This window comes from Dermacentor variabilis, chromosome 1, assembly GCF_050947875.1.
Source record: "Dermacentor variabilis isolate Ectoservices chromosome 1, ASM5094787v1, whole genome shotgun sequence".
NCBI classification, from domain to species: domain Eukaryota; kingdom Metazoa; phylum Arthropoda; class Arachnida; order Ixodida; family Ixodidae; genus Dermacentor; species Dermacentor variabilis.
In genome coordinates this window covers 101,717,334-101,736,741 of record NC_134568.1, presented here as the reverse complement: position 1 = coordinate 101,736,741, position 19,408 = coordinate 101,717,334, and the positions used below count along the sequence as shown (strand labels likewise).

At 50.6% G+C, this 19,408-nt stretch overlaps 1 protein-coding gene across 1 annotated transcript in view; it reads left to right on the top strand.

Annotated features, from left to right (window-relative positions):
- The first annotated feature begins 225 nt into the window (after positions 1-225).
- Positions 226-19,408, top strand: part of ftz-f1 (ftz transcription factor 1) — a 370,978-nt gene continuing 351,795 nt past the window's right edge. The window contains exon 1 of the mRNA XM_075691415.1: positions 226-525. Within this exon, the coding sequence (XP_075547530.1) occupies positions 414-525 (112 nt within the window). The 5' untranslated portion in view covers positions 226-413. The remainder of the gene's footprint in view (positions 526-19,408) is intronic.

Here is a 19,408-nt window from a genome sequence, read left to right as displayed (position 1 = left end):
AGGAGGAGGCGGCTTTCATGCGAGCCGCGAAAACCGGAACCACGTGACTGTTGGTAATGGTAGCTTGGTGCAACGCATTTTGGCTTTTTTATAGCGTTCACTTTTAAAATCGAACAATAATTTCATACCAGCAGAGCGACACTTTAAACATACTAATTATTTCATTCCGTATACGCATGCTATTGTGTAATAACAGGTAAAGCGCTAGCGATCTCGCCAACTGTGACCCAATTCCATTGCAGCAAGCTACCGTCTGCGCTAACCCAGTGCGACTGAAAGTGATGTTGCGTGTGTGTGTGTTGCTTTGGGGAGCTAGGCCTTGCCCTTGATCTCCAAACGAAGAGGAAAAGTGGCGCTCGTCGTACTGTCGGTGCAGTAACCGGGATTTTGTTGTGCAATCGGTTCGCCGGGCGATGTTGGTGGATGGATTGGCCGACACTTGTTCAGCCTCGACAATGAGCAGCGACAATAGCAACAGCTCGTCGAACGGCAACTCCACAGCCGCACTGCCCGTCGTCTCGTCCGGTAGGTATTTGATACCCTTGAATGTCGCGCGCGGTGGGTACTTCGTAGGTCTGCTACGTGCGCCTCTGGATCCAGAGCGGTGTCATCCTGAGCTCGCGCATGCTTCGTCACTTAGTGAATGCCGCTCGCGCGCAGCGGCAGCCCGAGCACATGCGCGTTTAATGCGCAATACATTCGGAAACCGCGATCGTCGCCGCCCTAGCGTCTGCACAGTCGGGCCGCTTCCCAAGTGTGTCGGAAAGAGCGGCGCTTGCCGAAGGTGAAAGCGCCGACCGCGAATCGTCGGCGTCCCGCAAAGTGCCGCCTTTGTTTCGAATGCAGTGAGAGCGAAGCGCGACCTTGGCACACATTTGCGGCTTCCATGCTTCCCGTCTGGAGCGGGCCGCTGAGCAACGGCGGCGTTTCTCGGACGCGCGCGCCGTTGCACTGCGGCCGGAGCGTGCGGCGAGCACGCGTTTTGACCCCCTCACGCCCGCGATAAACGTGTCGGAAGTTGCGATCGTGGGTATTTCTCATTTTTCGCCGCACTCAACTGCTTCGGAATAGCCATAAATAAGAACACTTCCCTATGGCCCATTTTTCCGGCCGATGTCTCGCCGTAGACGCATTCGTACCACATTCAGCTGTTAGGAGATTTAAGTTATTTAATTTTTCTTTTTGCTCTCTTTTTCGTCGGCTGTTCATCACTGATGTGCACCCGGATATCGCACTTCGCGATGCTTTTTTTTTTTTTCATCCTAATCGTAGAAGTTGAGTTGGTGGGTGTCAGTTTTCCCACGCGCTTTGCAGACTAGAAGTTTCTGCGAAGTCAGCCGAGTGCCCTACGAGTGTTTTCTGTGCTTGCCGTCTAGCTTTGCGACTCGGTTTCCTATAGTGGTGTCTTGCTCCGCCAGAGAAAAGCGACGCGTGAGCACCGCGACCGTCTAATGAGATGGAAATTTCCGGCGAGCAGCAGACGGCCTGTGATGCAATACGGCGGCGCAGGCGTTGGTTCGGACTGGTTACTTCTCCATACATGAAAACGCTCGCACAAGAAGACCGCTATGCTGGACGCTTTTACGCATGTGACCGAATGCCCAGAGGGTGCGTATCTTTCTTTGCGTAATCACGGGCTTTCTCTTGCCAGCGTATCTTTCTGCATGCCCTCGTGCTGCCGGTCAGCTGGCGAATTCTTATCGTTTTAGCACAGCTCGCAAACAGCCTGCACACTTCCAGGAAGTTCGGGGACGTGCGATCTTCTTTTTTGCCGATTACTGTCGATGCCACTGATGTTTCGCCGACAAATAAAAATTACCCGTCCCCCTGTGTGCACTTGATTTTGTATGTATTGTGCAGCTTCGCGGACGTTGCTTGGCCCTTTACAAGGGCAGCAGCGTGCGCCGAAGTGGTTCTGTCCAATCTGAATATTTGAATGTGAATATAGTGAATATTTGCATGAAAATTCAAATTACTTTTTCTTTTGTCTTAGGTATTACTGCTTGTGAAACGCAGCCTCTGTTGTTTTGTGGTTGATCCGCCATGGTGTCTTCTGTTGATTATTATTATTATTATTATTATTATTATTATTATTATTATTATTATTATTATTATTATTATATCGATATCATGGTTTAACTATCACTTGCGGCGGTAGTACTTGCTAAATCTCCGCTTTTGGACAGACATTACATAGCATCGTATATATCGCGAATGACCGCATTTTCATGAAGGAAACCAGTATGTGATGCGTCAGCTTTCATCACTTTATGCTCACCCACCTTGAGAAGATTAGACCCAACACAGGCATGCTACCCTCTTTTTTGTGCTTTCCCTCGTTATCTTCCTTTCTACGCGGGATTGTTCACGTGTCCGCCTTGAGCAAGATGCGCTCAACACGGGCCTACCCCCCCCCCCCCCCCCCCATAACCAACCACTTCTCCGCCAGAAAACACAATTGCTTCGCGATCAACATGTGTGTGCTCTGGAAACTGCTCTGTACGCTTGTGTATTCAGCCCGAGTGTAATGCCTAATTCCAGGCTGCCTGACCTGCTGCACTAACAAAATTTTCTTTATTTTTTGTTCACGCGCCGTTGACTTTCACTTTTGCGTGTTTCATTTCTTCTCACGATTGAAGCCTTGAAGGCGCAGCGTAGGTTAGCACAGTTTTCACGTGCACATTAACTCTGTAATGAAATGAAAGTGCAATGTTACAGACAGGGCCCACTTGCAAGGCCTCGTGCATGCAGGCTAGCCACCTCATATGCGCTGCCTAGTACATATCGCTGTTGCGGGTGAAAGTGATATATATATCTGCGAAAGTCTGAGCAGTCAGAACATAATGTTGTATCCGAACGCATTCTGCAATTGGCAATAGGCACAGGGATCGTCGCTTAATGCCGCCTTTAAGGGCGAGCTAAAGCGAGAAAACTACGCCAATGACGAACACACGTGTGCAGTTTCAGCTGATCAATCCCGAAAAAAAAAAAGAAATAAGGAACAGCTCGGTCCTCTTTGGTTTGTCCGTGGCAGCCTGTGGGCTAACTATTCGTGTACAAGTTAATTGGACTACCATATCCTGCAGTAAGCAAGAACACGTGCATAGTGTTGCGAGTTCTTTTGCGGTGACAGAAAATGATAGCGTTTGTCCACATGGCTTTCATGTTTTGGCAGCGACGAAACGAGTTTCGTTCTTTTTATGAACAGAGCAGCGAAATGTGCGATACTCCGTGAAGCAAGATTCCCGCGAGTGAGGAGGGAATTCTTGCTTCCACGGTGGACAAGGTCCCCCATGCGCACCGTTCTCCCACGCATCTTTGCCGCGTCGACGTTAGCAGAACCTTATGTAAGGCAGGAAGAGCTCGCTTCGCGCCTGCATCGCTTGCTTCCGCGTTGCGCGGCAAGCGCGCTTTCCTTCTTGGTGAAAAAAGAAAAAAAAAAGGGGGGGGGGGGAGAACAAGGAAGGAATGCGCTGACCACGAAATATCCGCTGGAAGGGCGCGTCGTTGCCAACACGAGCAGACGCACGCTCCAGGTACTGCTGTATTTTGCTTTGCGGTTGTTGCCTTTTCTGGCCTTGAAGTGCGTGAAGCTCTCAGCGCGCCCTGTGCTGCGCGCGGAAGACTTGGCTGCGTTGTGCATTCACTTGGGTGTCGTATTCTCGTTTTTTACTGTTTCTGAAAGGTCGATTGTCAGGAGCCGAATTCGAAGGCTTCTCTGGACCAGCTTTCTGGTTGCGGCCACTGTGTTTTCCGCCGTTCGACCATCGCAGATTTCGCAGCGTACCCGCCGTGGTTCCTCAGTGGCTACGGTGTTGGGCTGTTAGCACGAGGTCGCGGGATCGAATCCCGGCCACGGCGGCCGCATTTCGATGGGGGCGAAATGCGAAAATACCCGTATACTTAGATTTAGGTCCACGTTAAAGAACCCCAGGTGGTCGAAATTTCCGGAGTCCTCCACTACGGCGTGCCTCATAATCAGACCGTGGTTTTGGCACGTAAAACTCCATTATTACGGACTTCCAGCGGTCGTGACCTGAAAGTGGTCAGCATGAATGGTTGGGCGTGAGCAGCCCATTAACCAATTTGGCTGAATGTAGCGCTGTCGTCACGTGCAAACTTCACCTATATATCCTGCGGATCAGTGCGTAAGCACTTTTATTGCGCGCTGAAATCGTTGCAATCTTCATTCTCTTCTAAGCTGCGATGATGCGATCGTCTCTACGGGCACTGAAGGTGGACCGTTTTCCGTGGGGCCAGCTGATGGGTAGATTTGCGGCGGAACGCGTTCGGGGCATCGCCACTCCGCGTCGCGAGCGGTGCGGGTTGCATTGTCGGCCGCCGATTCCTTCGCGTAATGGCGCCACTGCCATCCCGTGTGCCATCGCTTGTAGGACCCTGCTAGCGCGAACAGCGAGCGCGCAACGGACAGGTGAGGAGGACTTGAAGGAAGTGACGAGCGCAGGGGGGGGGGGGGGTGAGCGGGAAGGAAGCAGCGGTGTTCCACCTTGCGCCGGCGTTCCGTAATGGACCGGGCCCCGCGGGATGAACGAGCGGCAAGTGCACGACAACAAGGGGAAGTCCCGCCGTCGACTCGCTGCCTCCCCCCTGCGTTTGTTGCGGGCACCGCCGCGTGCTTGGACCTCTCTCGTCTGCGCGGCAACAATGCCCCCCTCGTCCCGTCATCCGTTCCGGACTTGTTCGGCGGCCCGGGACGAGCAAAGAAAAGGGAGGGGGTGGAGGGGGGGGGGGTGGACAACATGAAGTCCGGTTGGGGAAGTCCGACCTGACTGAAAGTGCCTCTGTTTGGTTACGTGATTGTCAGGTTGCGGGAAAAAACAAACAGAAGAATAAATAGAAGGGAAATGTATGCCCAATTCACTGGGGCGCAGTATATCGGAGGTCGACGCGGATACCAAACGGGAGGACGTGCGCGCATATTCTCATGCGTGCTGCTTATAAACGTACAGGGCCGCGGCCCGTGTGGGGAGTCTGAGTGGGGAGTCTGTGAAACTAAGAAAGCTAACGCACATCTTCGTAGCTTCACGAGGGCACTGTTACTTTGATCAGTTACTGCACCATTCGTAACGGTCCGTTTGTCAGGCTGAGGCTCCGGTAGAGTGGTATTCACGGTAGCTGTAGCTTCTACGAAGGAGGGCGGCTGTGGTCGCCTCGGCGTGAGCACCTTTGTTTGCGTATCACCGTCTATGTCGGGTCCAGTCTCGTCCAGGCGGGCGCTCGTCTCGCCCGTCAGCTTTGGTTGCGCTGATTTAGTAGCCAGCTCCCTGGTCCTGAGAAAACGGCGATACAGCGTGAAGGGCCTTTCCTAGCTCCACGCTTGTCGGTGAAGCATTAATCGTCGAGAAGGGATGCCGGGTAAACATTTCTAAACGTCAATCGTAATAGTATCTATATAGTGTCTTGGGAGTTTCACGTCCCGTGGCACTGCCGGACAGTGTAAAACGATGGGAATGACGATGTGTTTTATGAGCACAGAATTCTCACCACACTGGCGTTTTAGTTGTGTATTTACGCCTGTTAACTATGACCAAGAAGTAAATACCCTATACTCCGCAAATAACGCGACACGTGGGGGGAAAAAGAAATTCCCCTCGTTAAAAATTTCCATCTTTTGGCTCAATAATAGGACGAACGTTTTCCTTGCGCTGTTTCCCTCTTTATATGGGACGCTGTGTTAGTTTCGTCTGCGTTATCTGCCGCCCATTCATTCCTGTGCTTGTCGGTGTTTAAATCCTCATCAACAGTGTCGCCACCTGTTGAACCGAACTCGTTTCCAAGCGAAAGAAATCAATTATTCAGCCCCCTTCAACGAGCTCGGATCTGTTGCGTGCGAAGCCAGTGTTTCGACCAGCTTGTCATGGCAACGACGTGCATAGCCTTGCAAATACTTGTAGAGTAAATAATTGCAGAGTTTCACACAATTACTACAGGGGACTGAGGCGCTGGCGTCTATGGGAGCTCCAAGCAGGGTAGGCGGTTCAGCCAGCATGTGAATGATGGGCAGTACATAGATGTGCCTAAACAACGTCCTTCTGGCTTTTAAATGGCTTCGTGACTTGGCAAAGTGATCATTTTTAAGAAATTACTGCCTTTGAAATAATTAAATAAACATTGTCGAAATTGTCTGACGGCACGATTCTAACACAGGACCTCTGGCACAGGAGCCCGATATTGAAACCATTGCGCCACGGACGCATGAACAAGCGGAACCGCTGCGATTATGTGGGCTTTCGGAGTCTTATTACCCTCTGCATTAAAGATAGCACAAATTGCTTAGAAATTTAGGCCAATTAAGGCCTAGATAAAGCGTAGTAAGCGAAACCACAAGAACGTCGGAAGCACGAACATCAGACAAATTCATGTGCTACCCATCATTCCCATGGTGGGTGAACGGCTAGAGTTCCCTCTAGTAATGGTAGGAAACTCTATGCGGCAAATACTACGGCTCTGTGTGATAAAACGCAAACCGACCATACTGCCGATACCGCCTCTTGAAGTCGCTGGCTATATTTTTTTAAAATCTTCGTGCGAGAAGAAAAAAAAATATAAAAGTAAAGCTAACCACTCAAATTCTCACGATATATTATGCGACGATCATTCTAAATAACAGTGTGTGAGGAAAGAGCAAGGCGACTGCATAGGAGCATGAAGAAACCTCAGAAGTATCCACGCTGGATCTGTCGACGTGGCCAGTCAATCAATCAATCAATCAATCAATCAGTGGACTTTTATTTCTCCAACAAATATTTTAGTCTTAAATCCGCGCACGCAACGGTATGTAGCGAGACAGCGGTAGCGGGCGCGTGTCTTCATACAGACAGAACGTTATAAATGGTTTGGTAATGGCTTGCGACTTTGCTGGTCACCAACTTCGAAACGAGGGATAGGAGCGGCTGTAAGGCCTCATGCAGCCCCCCCCCCCCCCTTCTTCCAACCGACTACGCACACGCTCAGTCAAGAGAGGCTCGCGCGCGTGTCTTGTGTCTCACGGGTCTCTTCCGCGTCGCCTGTATCACCTGGGCGCGTCGCGCACTGGTCGACTGGCGGTGGCGGGCTCTCTGTCGTCGCGTATCTCTACGCTCGGTGGTGTACCCGCCGCGCGGTGGGGAGGATACCTAGGCTTTGTGTGGCGGTGCGGCTTGAAAGCCAAGAGATAAGGACCAGAAAAGGTGTGGGGGAGGGAGCGATAGCGGCACCGATACCGGGTATCCCCGTCGCACGTGGCACGCGGCTCAACCGGAGCACGCGCATTTGTACTGCGCGCTTGCTTGCCCGACGAGGTGCCGATAAAAGGCTCGATACGTCGCAAAGCGAGTCGTTTCGGCGCAACTGTTTCGCAATGGAAAGGCCCGTCTCTCGAGCTGCGAATTCAGACTCGACCCGTCCGTGCTTGTTCGGTGCGCAGCGTGAGTGCCACCCCGGTGGGGGGGGGGGGGAAGGGGGGAGTATGCAAAAGGAGCATGGAGAGAATGCGCGTCAGTCTCGTTTCCGGAGAGTACGAGCCACTCGGTGGAACTTACCTGATGCGGGCATCGATATCCGGCCGCAAGTATGACCGAGTAAGAGTAGGCCTTCCCTGCCCTCTCGATAGTGATACAGTTGGGCTTCTCCGCTCGAAGCCCGGCTGTCTTCTAACCCTGCTGTTTTGTGGGTCAGCGTTCGCAGTCAACTTTAGTGCTGAGAATAAAGGAGCGCGGAAGGAGCCTTCAGCCACGTCGTCAGTTCCCGAGAGAGCCGCGAATTCCGATAACGTCGCAAAGTGATGTCGATAAGCGTGATGTGAATCCTTTCTACGCTAATCGAATTAGTTGTTGTACATTGCAGTTGCAGAGAACTTGCATACAAAACTAATTCCTTATAACAGTGTACGCCCCCCTCCTCCACACACATACCCAAAAAGCATGTCTCTGTGTGTGTGACAAGTTCTTTTGTAAGGTTGTCTCCTGTGCTGCTCCGAAAAATCTCAATTTTCCACCCCGCGAATGCGCTCTTTTTCTGGCTTAGCTTGAGCTATAGTACCTAGCGTGCAGGAAATATTAATCCAACAGCTGTACTGCCAAGACGCAGAAAAAAAAAAGCGACTGAACTTTATTTTATTTTGTTCGTTAATTAGCGTAAAGCGTGTGAACCTGGCTGCGTACGCGTCTCTGAATAACGAACGCCCGATGCAGGTATGCTCTGCGTGCGCGAGAATTCCCAACCGGCTGTCTTGTTTCGGAGTCCCCATGACCTTTTGTTTGTACCTTGTACCGCGCGTTCAAAGCCGGGTTCGAGCACATTCGGAGACTTCAACGCTTCGTGGTAAAAGACGAACTATTCGCGTCGCGTGCGAACAGTGTCTGAGATTATTGGGGATTGGTAACACAGGGGGCGTGATGTCAGTGCGCTAACTGAATAAACAAGTATACCTCGCAAGCGTGACCGCCGCGTGCCGCACTAACCCCGGGAATCGGAAGTCCGCGAGGTTTGCCCTTTGCCACCGCGTCCCGCTATCTCGTCGTGAAACGTTCCGATAGTGGTCTGACCCGTCTTCACGGCGACTCGATTCGATGCCGTCCACTCCCGGAAACGACCGCCCATCCTTGGTCGCACTCTGCTTATCGTGCGCATAGCTGTCGAAGCGTCATGTTGCCTGGCCCTTTCTCATTCCCAGCTCGTTTCTTTTTTCTCTCTATGGTCTCTCGCTACCGTTTCATTATCGCCTTTGGTGTGTGTCCATCTGTGTACGCCTTTCTTTATTGGCGATTTTTTTTTCATTCACTACTTTTAGTGTTCGACTCTGCCAAACATAACTCTTAGGTAAAATGAGCACACATTTTTTACTCAATCACCATTTCTTTCTTTTCTTTTTTTCAAGGGTGCAACCCACGCCCTCCACGCCTAGTGATGTGTATGTATGGGGGGAGGGGGGAGGCAATAATTTGACTACCGGGTGTTCTTTTTTACGTCTACATAAATCTAAATACTGCAGGTGCGTTCCTTGTGTACTTCCCCCATCGGAAAATGCAGCTGGAAATCGAACCCGCGAGTTCGTCGAGCAGCTGAATCATGGCTACTGAGCCACGACCTCGGGTGCAAACACCCTCATTCTTTGCAGGAGATGCCATGCATGATCGCACTGCTCGCTCCCATATTCAAACGGGAATCATTTGTTAGCGACTGCTTATCACTTCTGATTCGGCGGGCTTATATATCCTATCTTGGGAGCAGGGTGGCACGATACACGGTTTGTCGCCGTGCTTTTTTCTCTTCTACGTATGTCTCTCCGTGTATGCTTTACAGAGGCCGCCAGCGTGCGCTGTTCATTTGCGCGATGTGGCGGCACGCCATTGTTCTCCTGCGGTTGATTGTCTTGCACGCTCCGTACGTAGTGTCTGCGGTACCTCTGTTTCCGCTCAGCTTGTGAAAGGAACGCTTACTCTGGAAGGGCAGTATTCGCTGTCTCTTTTACTTCCTGTTATTCCGCGCGGAAATGGGGCTTTTGTTCTAATTTTATCGCAGATCTCCACGGAACATGGTCACGAACGTCACACTGCAAGCGTCGGTCACCAGGACCGTCGACAACCAATGGCAAAACACTTTGCTTTCAGCTTGTGCACCTGCTCTCGCTCATGTTTATAATTTGAACGCGACGAAGACGGGCTTAACAGCAACGAAAACTTGAAAACTGTTGCACTTTCTTGGCTACAGTGCACGCATAGGCTGAGAGACGTGCCAGCTCCCATTATTTTAACTGTGCAAATTGCGCAACCTTACTCCCGGTATCTAAAACCTTCGGAGTGGGGTGGTCCAGACAAAACTTTGAACCGGCATTCAAGTATGCGCATTCGCCTCAGTAGCCGTGACTCGGTGCTCGGGTAGAGGGCTCGGTATGTACAATGAATGTCGGCACCGGCCCTTTCGTGCATGTGTTGCAACGTTTGGCTACTTTGGACTGAAAGTAGAAAATGGCGCTCTCATACTCGAGAGCAGTTTTAATGCCGATGGAGCAGGCATCGTCGTTAGGTTTTTTAATGAGCGAATACCGACGCAGCCCCGGCGCCACTGTTCGCCGGCCACACCCTTCGAGAAGTGTGGGGCACACTATGTCCGACTCTTTTTTAGAAACGCCTCCGAGAAATTCGAGTTAGTTGAGGACCTATATGTACGCTCAATCCTCCATATGCTGGTGATGTCTTGCTTAAGCAACACATTTTGATCGGCGATTGTATAAAAGCATAAAAACGATATATAAGGGTTAACGTTTTGTTCCCTCGACAAGCGTCGCGCATCGCTTTCGTCCTCGTGACGCAGATAGCAAATGGATACAGGTGACGAAGCTTTGCTCGTGTCATCCGCTACTGCTGATGCCGCGCTAACCGAATCAGGTTTCGCGTCATTTAGGACTAGGAAAGGAACGAAAGGCAGGGAGGTCAACCAGATGGCGCTATCAGTTTGCTACCCTACACAGGCGGGAGAGGGAATATCCTGTATTGCGTTGGGGCTACGTGATCTGTATGTTCGTGTGCACAAATTTGATCACAAAGAGGAAATAGATCGAAAGCGCTAGTTGCAACAACCTCTAGTAGTAGTAGGGGCACAACGCCTGCCAACTGTAGAAAAGAAAATGTCTAGGTGCGGACAAAAGTCATTGGAACACGTTAGCTGTGGCAGAACTGCCATCCCATTTCTCTGTAATAGCAGTCTCAAGGAGAAGCAATAAATTGTATCACGCATGCGCGCAGGCCGGCGATCATAGAAGCTCAAGCTCAATGACCTCTATAAACCTTGAGGTTTCTAGAGGGTATTGTGATGCAGTTTGACCACAGCTTTTGTGTTCCAATTACTTCTCTCCGCACCCGTAAAATGATAGTGAGTGACAAATAGGAGAGAAATTATGGTGTGCGAAGGAGATTTAATGCAAAAAGTCATGCAGAAACTCCTCTGGGAGTGGTCTAAGCATACGTAAGCATTGTGCCACTTGCTCATCTTCACGCAGCCCGGTCTCGTTATCAGTGTTATGACACTTGATCCGACCAGTACAAACGACAGTGCTGCGGCGACGCATTCTGGTGCGGACGGCGGCCAAGGTGGATTGCTGACGCAAGCAAACTACTGCAGGTGCCGGTGCCAGGTGTGCTGATGACGTTCCGATCGTTATAAGCCGTTGTCGCTCTTTAGCGTCTTATCCATCCGCGTTGAACCATTATGAACCGCGATCAACAGTACTCCGGCGGCGGGTGCGTATGGCGCGGCCCCGCGGGCCCTATCTTGAAGGCGGTCTACGATATGGGCAGAGTGCGGCAAGTTGAAGCGATAGGCAGCACGAAGGTGAATTCACTCGCTTTCTGCGGGCCCTATATTGAAAGCGATCGTTTTGCGGGACGGACGGTTTTTCTCGTTGGGTAAGCATAGGAATGCTCACGCATTTAAAAATTACAGTGACGTTTCACTTCGTGAACCCGGGTTTCTTAGATATGCCGTCTTGCCTGACAAACCCGCATTGTCGCAAGCCACCTAGCACGTTCTTCAGGGGTCTCCTGGGCACGCCTATAGCCTGCGCCTTTTGCCGGCCTTGTTCAGCTCGTGCCCGGCCCTTGCCGACGACTTCGAGGTCGGTAGACTCGCGCTCGGCCTGCCGCAGCTTGCGTCGCTGCACCGCCCTTCTCGCTCGGTCTCTAGATCGCCAGACGAAACCGGTGCATCCATAGCGCACACAGAACCCGTAGCAACTGCCAGAGGAGGCGAACCCAGCGCGCCTTCGCCTAGCCTCCTCCTCCCCTCCGCTTCCCCGCGCTCTCCACCGTACCTTCCCCGGCGCTCGCTTGTCTCGAGCTTCAGGCACTCACCTCCGCGCGACTGGCGGCTCAAGGCACTTTGCGTGTATTCGCGGATTTCTTTCACGCTCGGAAAAACACTTTTATATAGCCCATTTCGAGCAAAAACAAGCTGTATCGGGAGTTTTTCATGTCGCTCCACAATTTTCTCATTGACATTTTTCATCTAATTATAATGTGTGAGAAGTTGATAGATTGAGACTAATCTAATTAGGCGGAATGAAAAAGAAATAATCTGAGTATCTGCATGCGACGGCAAACAACATTACCTTGGTTCTGTCCAGCTGCGTGGTACTTGCATATTTTTAATGTTTGGCTGAAGTTACGCGGGACGCCCTGTATAGCTGCTTCTCGGCAGCGAACACGTCGGCTTTCTTTCGTCACTGCGCGGGAGATCTCGCGACGTGTACGGAACTTGGCGCTCATAGCGACGGCCCGGCTCTTCGTGCCGTCACGCTTTCCCGGCTTCGGGCCGTCACACCTGCGGCGTTATTCACTCCGGAACACATGACGCTGACTTGGCTTAAGAAGCGTCTGCGACCGTTCGTCATTTACCTGTTCACGAAGCTCGGGAGGAAGCGCATTCACCTCCCTAAATGAACGGCTTCAGCAAGTGGGCCTATAGCGCGATTCTGTAGGTTTGAACTTTTATCATCTGTCCTGAACAAACACCAGGCAATAAGTGGTAATTCGCGCATGCACTCACGTTTTTCTTTTTTTACTTTCGTAAAGATCCAATTCGTGTAGGGCGTGTGCGAACAAGTCGTATACCGTTCTGTCTTGTTATTGTGTGTTTGCACAGCGCCCTTTAATGAAGCCGTGCACCAAATAGGCCAACCAACGGGAGGTCCTTCTTTATATAGAACGATTTTCGCTGGGGCCAGTCATACACCGCATTCTTGGCGATTTAGGTGCGCGTTTCGGGAAACCCAGCTACAGGACAGGGATAGGAGGACAGACGCCGAAGATCGCGTTCCATATCTTGTTCTCTCGTTTTAGGTCTCTGTAGTAATCGTTGAACCACCGAGCAAGCCACGCATGGTTTCATTGCTACGCGTTGCTTCGGGGCGCCGATTCACCTCGCGGCGCGATGCGGTAATGGAGTAGACGGGTGTCGCGCGCGGACTTGCGTTCACGCTCAGGGAACTAGGTCTCGCCGCCGCTGCATTTACCGAAGAACGCTGATCGGCTGGCCAGCTGCCAGCGATCGGCTTCATTGTATTCCTTTGTCCATTGTGGCCCGCCTCTGTCTTTGGCGTCGCGAGCGGCAAAGGCGGACGCCGCCGTGGAGGCGCGGCTGCCGCGCGACGAGCCCTTCGTGGCCGCTGCGGTGGCTCCTCTCGGTCACTAAGCGCGCCGGAATCGTGTGCGTTTACGTCAGCCATTCACGAGCGATCAAGCTGCACTACACGGAGAGCGTGCAGTGTGGAGCCATTTTCGTCGGAAAATGCACTTACCAGTGTTTAAGACAAACTTTCAAAGCGCGTAATGCCACAAAAGAGATATGTACAGAGAGAGGGCAGTGACAAACAGGCCGTAGGATTTCCTTTTTCCTTTCTTTTTTTTTTCTTTCCGTAGGGCTTTCATTGCTTCGGATAGATAGCTCGTTGGTAGCCGTATTTTTCGTATTACGGCAGTTAATGAACAACAGTAGCAGCCCCTGGACTATAACCCCGGTTGGCTAGCCTATGTTGAAGAATGGGGAAAGTTCGCTCCTCGGCCATGCCCTGAAACCTAGAAATTAGGCATTTGTTCCATGTGCACCTGTGTACGCTAGGCCGCAATAAAAACACTTTGTTTGTTGGGAGGGGGGGGGGGGGTCTAATTGGTGGGCAGCTGCGCAGTGAACGTAACAGTAACGTAGATGCTTTTATCACTACCTAGTTGTCGATTATTTATACACGCGGATCCAGAGCCGATAAAGTATCTTTCATTATCTACAATGAGCGGCTGAAAACCGACGTATTGATATTACAGTATTTCCTGTTAATTGTATATATGTGTTCAAAACATAATAATAGTATAGTCTCTTCGGTGACACACGTAGTCTATATGACTCGTCGATCGGTTTGGCTTCTTCCGTATGCTGTCATCGTCAACACGCCACGCTTTGAAGCCCGGAACGAACACGGGAAAGTGGCGTCTTGTCGACGCCGTAAAGGCCCCCGAAGAGCTCGTACAGGTAGCATATGCGTCACCTTGGTTGCCGTGGCGAATAGCGTAGCTGATTGACTTTTAGGTTTCACAATAGCGGGAATACACAGTCTTTGTGTGACATAAATGTTGAATATCGCATGTTCTGCGTCTGGCTGCTGAATACCATATGCAGCGGGCGCAGTTGACGTTGATTTCGTTGTATTTCTGTTGCTATGATGATTTTAGTCGCATCGGCAGCGATGCCCTAGAACAAAAGAAGCTTTTTATCCTGGTTTAGAGTACGCGTACGCGTGGGGTAGTATTGGCCTGACCAGCAGTCGAAATTGTATTATTGGACGAGTGTTAATTGTGCCAACGTGTGTAAGGTTCGTGCGGTAGCACTAGCGTAAAAGCTGCTCGTCAAGTCGTTCGGAATTAAAAACAAAACAGGCGGCGCGAGAAATCAGTCATCGTTTTGAAGGCAGGAAGCGTTCACTTTGGAACGATGTCACTGTTGCGTTATAGAACATTGCTCATGTGTCGCGTATGCGGGCGAAAGAATTGATATAATAAAAGAAAGAAAACGATATATATGCAGACAGCTACGAGCTTTTCTGCTTAGTCTAGCCGGATCACACAGCGACTCCACGCTTCTAGCTTGCTTCCATTAGCCGTTGGCGAAAGAAAGCGGAAGCATTGAGTGTCGTCGTTATGCGGATGATCTCAGCGCCTGCGGCGTGGACTCGCTTCGAGAGCAGCTGTCACGCGCCGCGGTCGCGTGGGCGCATGTCCCTGGCCACGCTCACGTGACCGCGTGGCTGCGTCAGGCTGGGCTCACGGGCCACCGCCCCTCCCCCCTCTCCTTCACCTCATCCGCCGCCGGGCGAGTTCGGCGAGTTTTAATCGTGGTCTTTCCGCGTAAAACTGCACACGCGCCGCCTTCCCGCCGAGCAGAGAAATATTTCCGGCGACGACATTCCTGCTCCGTGATGGGGGCAACAGCCTAATCCGTAGTAACGTGGGGCAACAAGGAGCACGCAAGCGGAGGCCATTTATATCCTGCACACCATGTCGATCCTTATTTATATATCCGAATTCGCGTTAGAACTTTCGGTACTCGTAAATAGGGGGCGCTGCCGTGCGTAAACAAGCAAAGTGATCCAGCACCTCTTGACGACCGCAGGACTCTGTGCAGGGCCGGAAATACCATATACATTTTTTCACCAAGGCACGTCCGTTATTTGTAGCGTTACGAACGGCTCATTTAGCTGCTAACGCGTATGTACGTTCCACATTAGGTTCGGTGACCCGGTAAGTCTGCGAACATAAACCAAACAAAGGGTCTCGTGCAACGACGCTTGCGTTAGGATTGCGTAGCAGGCCTTTGAGCGTTCACTGTTGAGCTTGGTTATTTGTTGCTCGAAAAGGCAGAACATGAATGGAGATTAAAGCGAAGATTAAAAAAAAAATAGAAAAATAAGGAGGCGGTGTGGGATTCGGGAGGGGAGCGCCGTAATCGCGCCGCTGTGCAGTGCGTGCCTGAACTATCCCACTGCAGATGGGGAAATAAGCGGAGAGAGGAGAATTTAATAAAGGAAGGAAAAGACAATACGGAGGAAAGGGTTGGGAAGCCTGCGTTCATTCAGAAACCTCGCCCGTCATCGGGCCCAACTTCCTTCGTGTGCCGCGCAGTTTTGCTTCCTCGGGGAAACTGCGCGCGGAGAGGGTTCCGGAATTTCTGGGCCAAGCCAGCGCGAGCTCGTCCCGCGGGAGCCGACGGCGCGCGCGTCTCTCAACGCGCCAGCTGCCGCGCGCCGATCTGGCTGGCCTGCGACAAAGTGCAGGCGCGCGCTCGCCTTTGCTTTGGCAACTCGTCGTCGTCGTTGGCGGCGGCGCGCGGTCACGCGGTTGGTTCGCCGTCGTGCGTTCCCACGGCATCGCTTGCCCGCCCGAGGCATGTCTTCCCCGCAGGCACTGCCTGTTTCCTCCTCCCCCGGCGCTTGCCTTCTTCCTTCCAGCAGGGCGACTTGCATGGTGTGCCGCGGTGTCCGTTGCTGCTTTGCTGCAGATGATGCCACGGGCTAGTTTATATCTCGCCTCGTCAGTGATATACGGTGGCGAAACGAGAAAAAGGTTCTAGGGGTTTATACGAACGGTGACCGCTCGTATCGTCGTCTGTGCGGGCGGTCTCCCCCACCGCTGCGCAGAATTTCATGGCGCAGCTGCCTGAAGCGGTCGAAGAGGGCTGTCCGAACGGTGTATATACTTATGTACTGGTTTTACCGATGCCTGCGTTCTGGGGCTCGGCTACTAGAAAAGGCGGAAGTCGCTGCTCGCGAATATACCCGACAACTTAGCGTGGGGCATGAATGCCTATAGATACATGCTAGAAGTGTTTGCAGACACTTCCATTGGGATAATAGTGATGATATTCTCAAAGAAAGTTGGCAAGCCTGCTGTGGGATAGAAGCCAAAGATGGGGCGTCGGAAGAAAAACACGAAAAATAAGAAACAACAACAACAAACAAACAAGGAAACCGATCATGACTAAAATAAAGAAATACGTAAGAGAGTAGCCATTTTCGCAAGAGTAAATTAAAGAGAATCGTGGAATAGCAAATGGGTAATGTGAGAAAGGGGATCTCCTCAACTTTGAATGCAGGTTTTTGAATTCCTGTTTTTAGAATTTGAATGCTGCAGCATTTTAGGAAGTAGAAAGACATCATGGCGGATATGGTAGAGAGTCATTGAATTAATATTTGAGTTTTGCTGAAATAATCCGATGTCTCGGCAAGTGTTCCTATTACACTCTAAGTTTACACCCTTTGGAGTGTATATTTGCCACAGAACGATAATCGTCATCTGTCTTGCCCGCATTTCCTTTCTTGAAAACGCCGCGCTCGTCACTTTCCTGTATGTCATGCTGATAACGTTCATGCCGTTCGTTACTGGAAAGTACCGGGCTAGCCGCGTTAAAGAAAGGAAATGCGGACAAGACAGATGACGATTGTGTGGCAAATATACACCACAAAGGGTGCAACTGTTTTTAGAGCGTAGCATATATATACGCAGACAGTAGGCATTCGAAATTTGTGCACAAAGCATTGATTATTTAACCAAATACATATGTTCTCACCGGTGCAGCATGTGCTCCCTGAAACTGGTGCTATAAATACTCTTGAAGTTGTTCTTTGAGTAAGCGCCGCGTAGCACCTTTGTCGTTCTGTATGCGGATTCTTGCGTGTCGTTGTCGTTGCTTGTTGGACATATGTAGTACGTTCTTACCCGGAGTCAGTGCGCCTTAATGTCCTTGATAAGCATTACATATATAAACCCTTAATCGGTGCCTTAATATATAGCTAAAGGACGCGATTCTCGTTTTTTTTCTCATATATTTATTGTTTTACTTGCTTGTGCTTTTATAATACCATCGATTTCATATGCCAATGCCAGCGGCAATATGCCCCACTGTATTGTTGGTAATTATACTTCAGTTTCGTAACTGCACTACCGAGGTAGTATTTAGTTAGTACTAAGTTAGTGCTCTTTTCTAGTTTCAGCAGGTAGTGAAAAGTACCAACCATCATTTTTCTACCTGCATGTTCTAAGAAGGTAGTGCTTTTGGGGCAAGTAACGTGTTAGTATTTAGTTAGTGAATATAACGACCTTTTCTTTTAAGTTTGTAGATTCGTAAGTTATAAGCGTAACAAGAAATAATGAAATCACATGGGCGATGTTAGGAAGTATCGCGGAAAAAGTTCATCTAATGGAAAATTGAACTGACTGAAACTTCGGTAAAGTGCAATTTAATTCGGCCGGGGGTATATACAACGGAGCGTACTTTACTTAAGTACGTGAATCTGAGAACGACCAGGTGCACGTCGCTCAAAGTGACATTTCGATGTGTTTTAAGGTAATGATAACCTGACAAATGTGCCGCCGGTTATTTGTGATGCCTTTCGCTTATTTAAGGTTGCGGTTCGCTTACGTAGAGTCGCGCGTGTACGATTGTGAAGAGTCGCTGAAGCGCTGTGATTATTGTTTTACGCATCATTGAGAGTCTGCGGTAAAAAACGTGGCGCCATCAGCTTATACGTGGAATATCGGGTTGATAAATAATATGTCACCGCATAGCTGCGACTACTTTATCGCCTGCTTTTAGTGTGACGTCAATGAGCACTGACGATAACAGGAGGAAACGGCGTGTTTCCGGATCGTAACTCTGGTGGCTGGCGCTAGAATACGCGTGCCTTCAGGTAGTAAACGCGTGCTTACATTGCCGTGCTGGCAGTTTAAGCCCATATATATATATATATAGGGTGTTTCAGCTAACTTTAGCCAGAGTGTGAAAGATACGCCGATGCACTCTGAGACGACGCGACCAAATTCATGTTGCTCACTTTTGTATGTAGTACGTGTGCCACGCTATTTCTTGTATTTTTCTTAACTAGATAATTAATTACGATTAATTAACCAACTTCTGAAGCACAGAAGCTAGGGAAAAAATAACAATTAGACAGTTGTAGAGCGGTTTGCAAAACGTCCGATTACGCAGTTTCTGTCTGTCTGTTAACTATTCGTGTTTTTCAGCTTACCACGGATGCCCGCGAAATACAAAAGAATATCACGTGACATACCCGCTTGCGCGCCGTGATTCCAGCTCTCCCAAACTGTCCGCGTACAAACGAACGTAGCATCTAGCAGGGCGTGCTGCCGTTAAAAGGCGACAGGGCAGTGGCGAAGGCGTTAGCTGTGCGATTTACGCCAGCAATTTGCTTCCCTCGCGGCGGTTCATGATATCGATAAGCGGACGCAGCGGCAGCACACCCGCCACCGAGTTTGCGGCAAGCAAGGGAACAATTCTCAGCGTTCGCAGGCACCGGCGCACCACACTCTCGGCAGCGCCACTACATGGCGCGGCGTGTCCAAAATTTGGAGGACGCTTAAGCTTTGCCTTTAAGAGTGGAACACGGTAGTGTTCAAACATCCCTGACTGCTTCTCACGCTTCCCGGCAACTGCAGCGTATGTAACCGTAATGTTTACCGAGAAACGCTCGCTGCGAACGCTATGCACGAAGGCGGGCTTTCTGGCAGAAACGCGGCCTCTTGCATGGGCCGCGATGGATGGATAGATGTTATGAGCGTCCCCTTTGGAACGGGGTGGTGGGTTGCGCCACCAAGCTCTTGCTATTATACTGCCTACTGTCCTACCTAGGTTAAAAAAAAGCAAAAAAGAGAAAAAAAACCGCTGAACTCCAAACCGCGATGCGCCGGAGGCGAGCGCCATCTGGAAGTGTTTCAAGGAAACGGGCGCGCCACTCCGTGGACTCCGAGATATTCACGCGCCGGCGCGCGCTAATGGCGGACGCCGTCGCCGGTCTATGATTGGCAGAAACGGTGGAAAAGGGGTTTGTTTGAGTTTTCGACTAACAGAA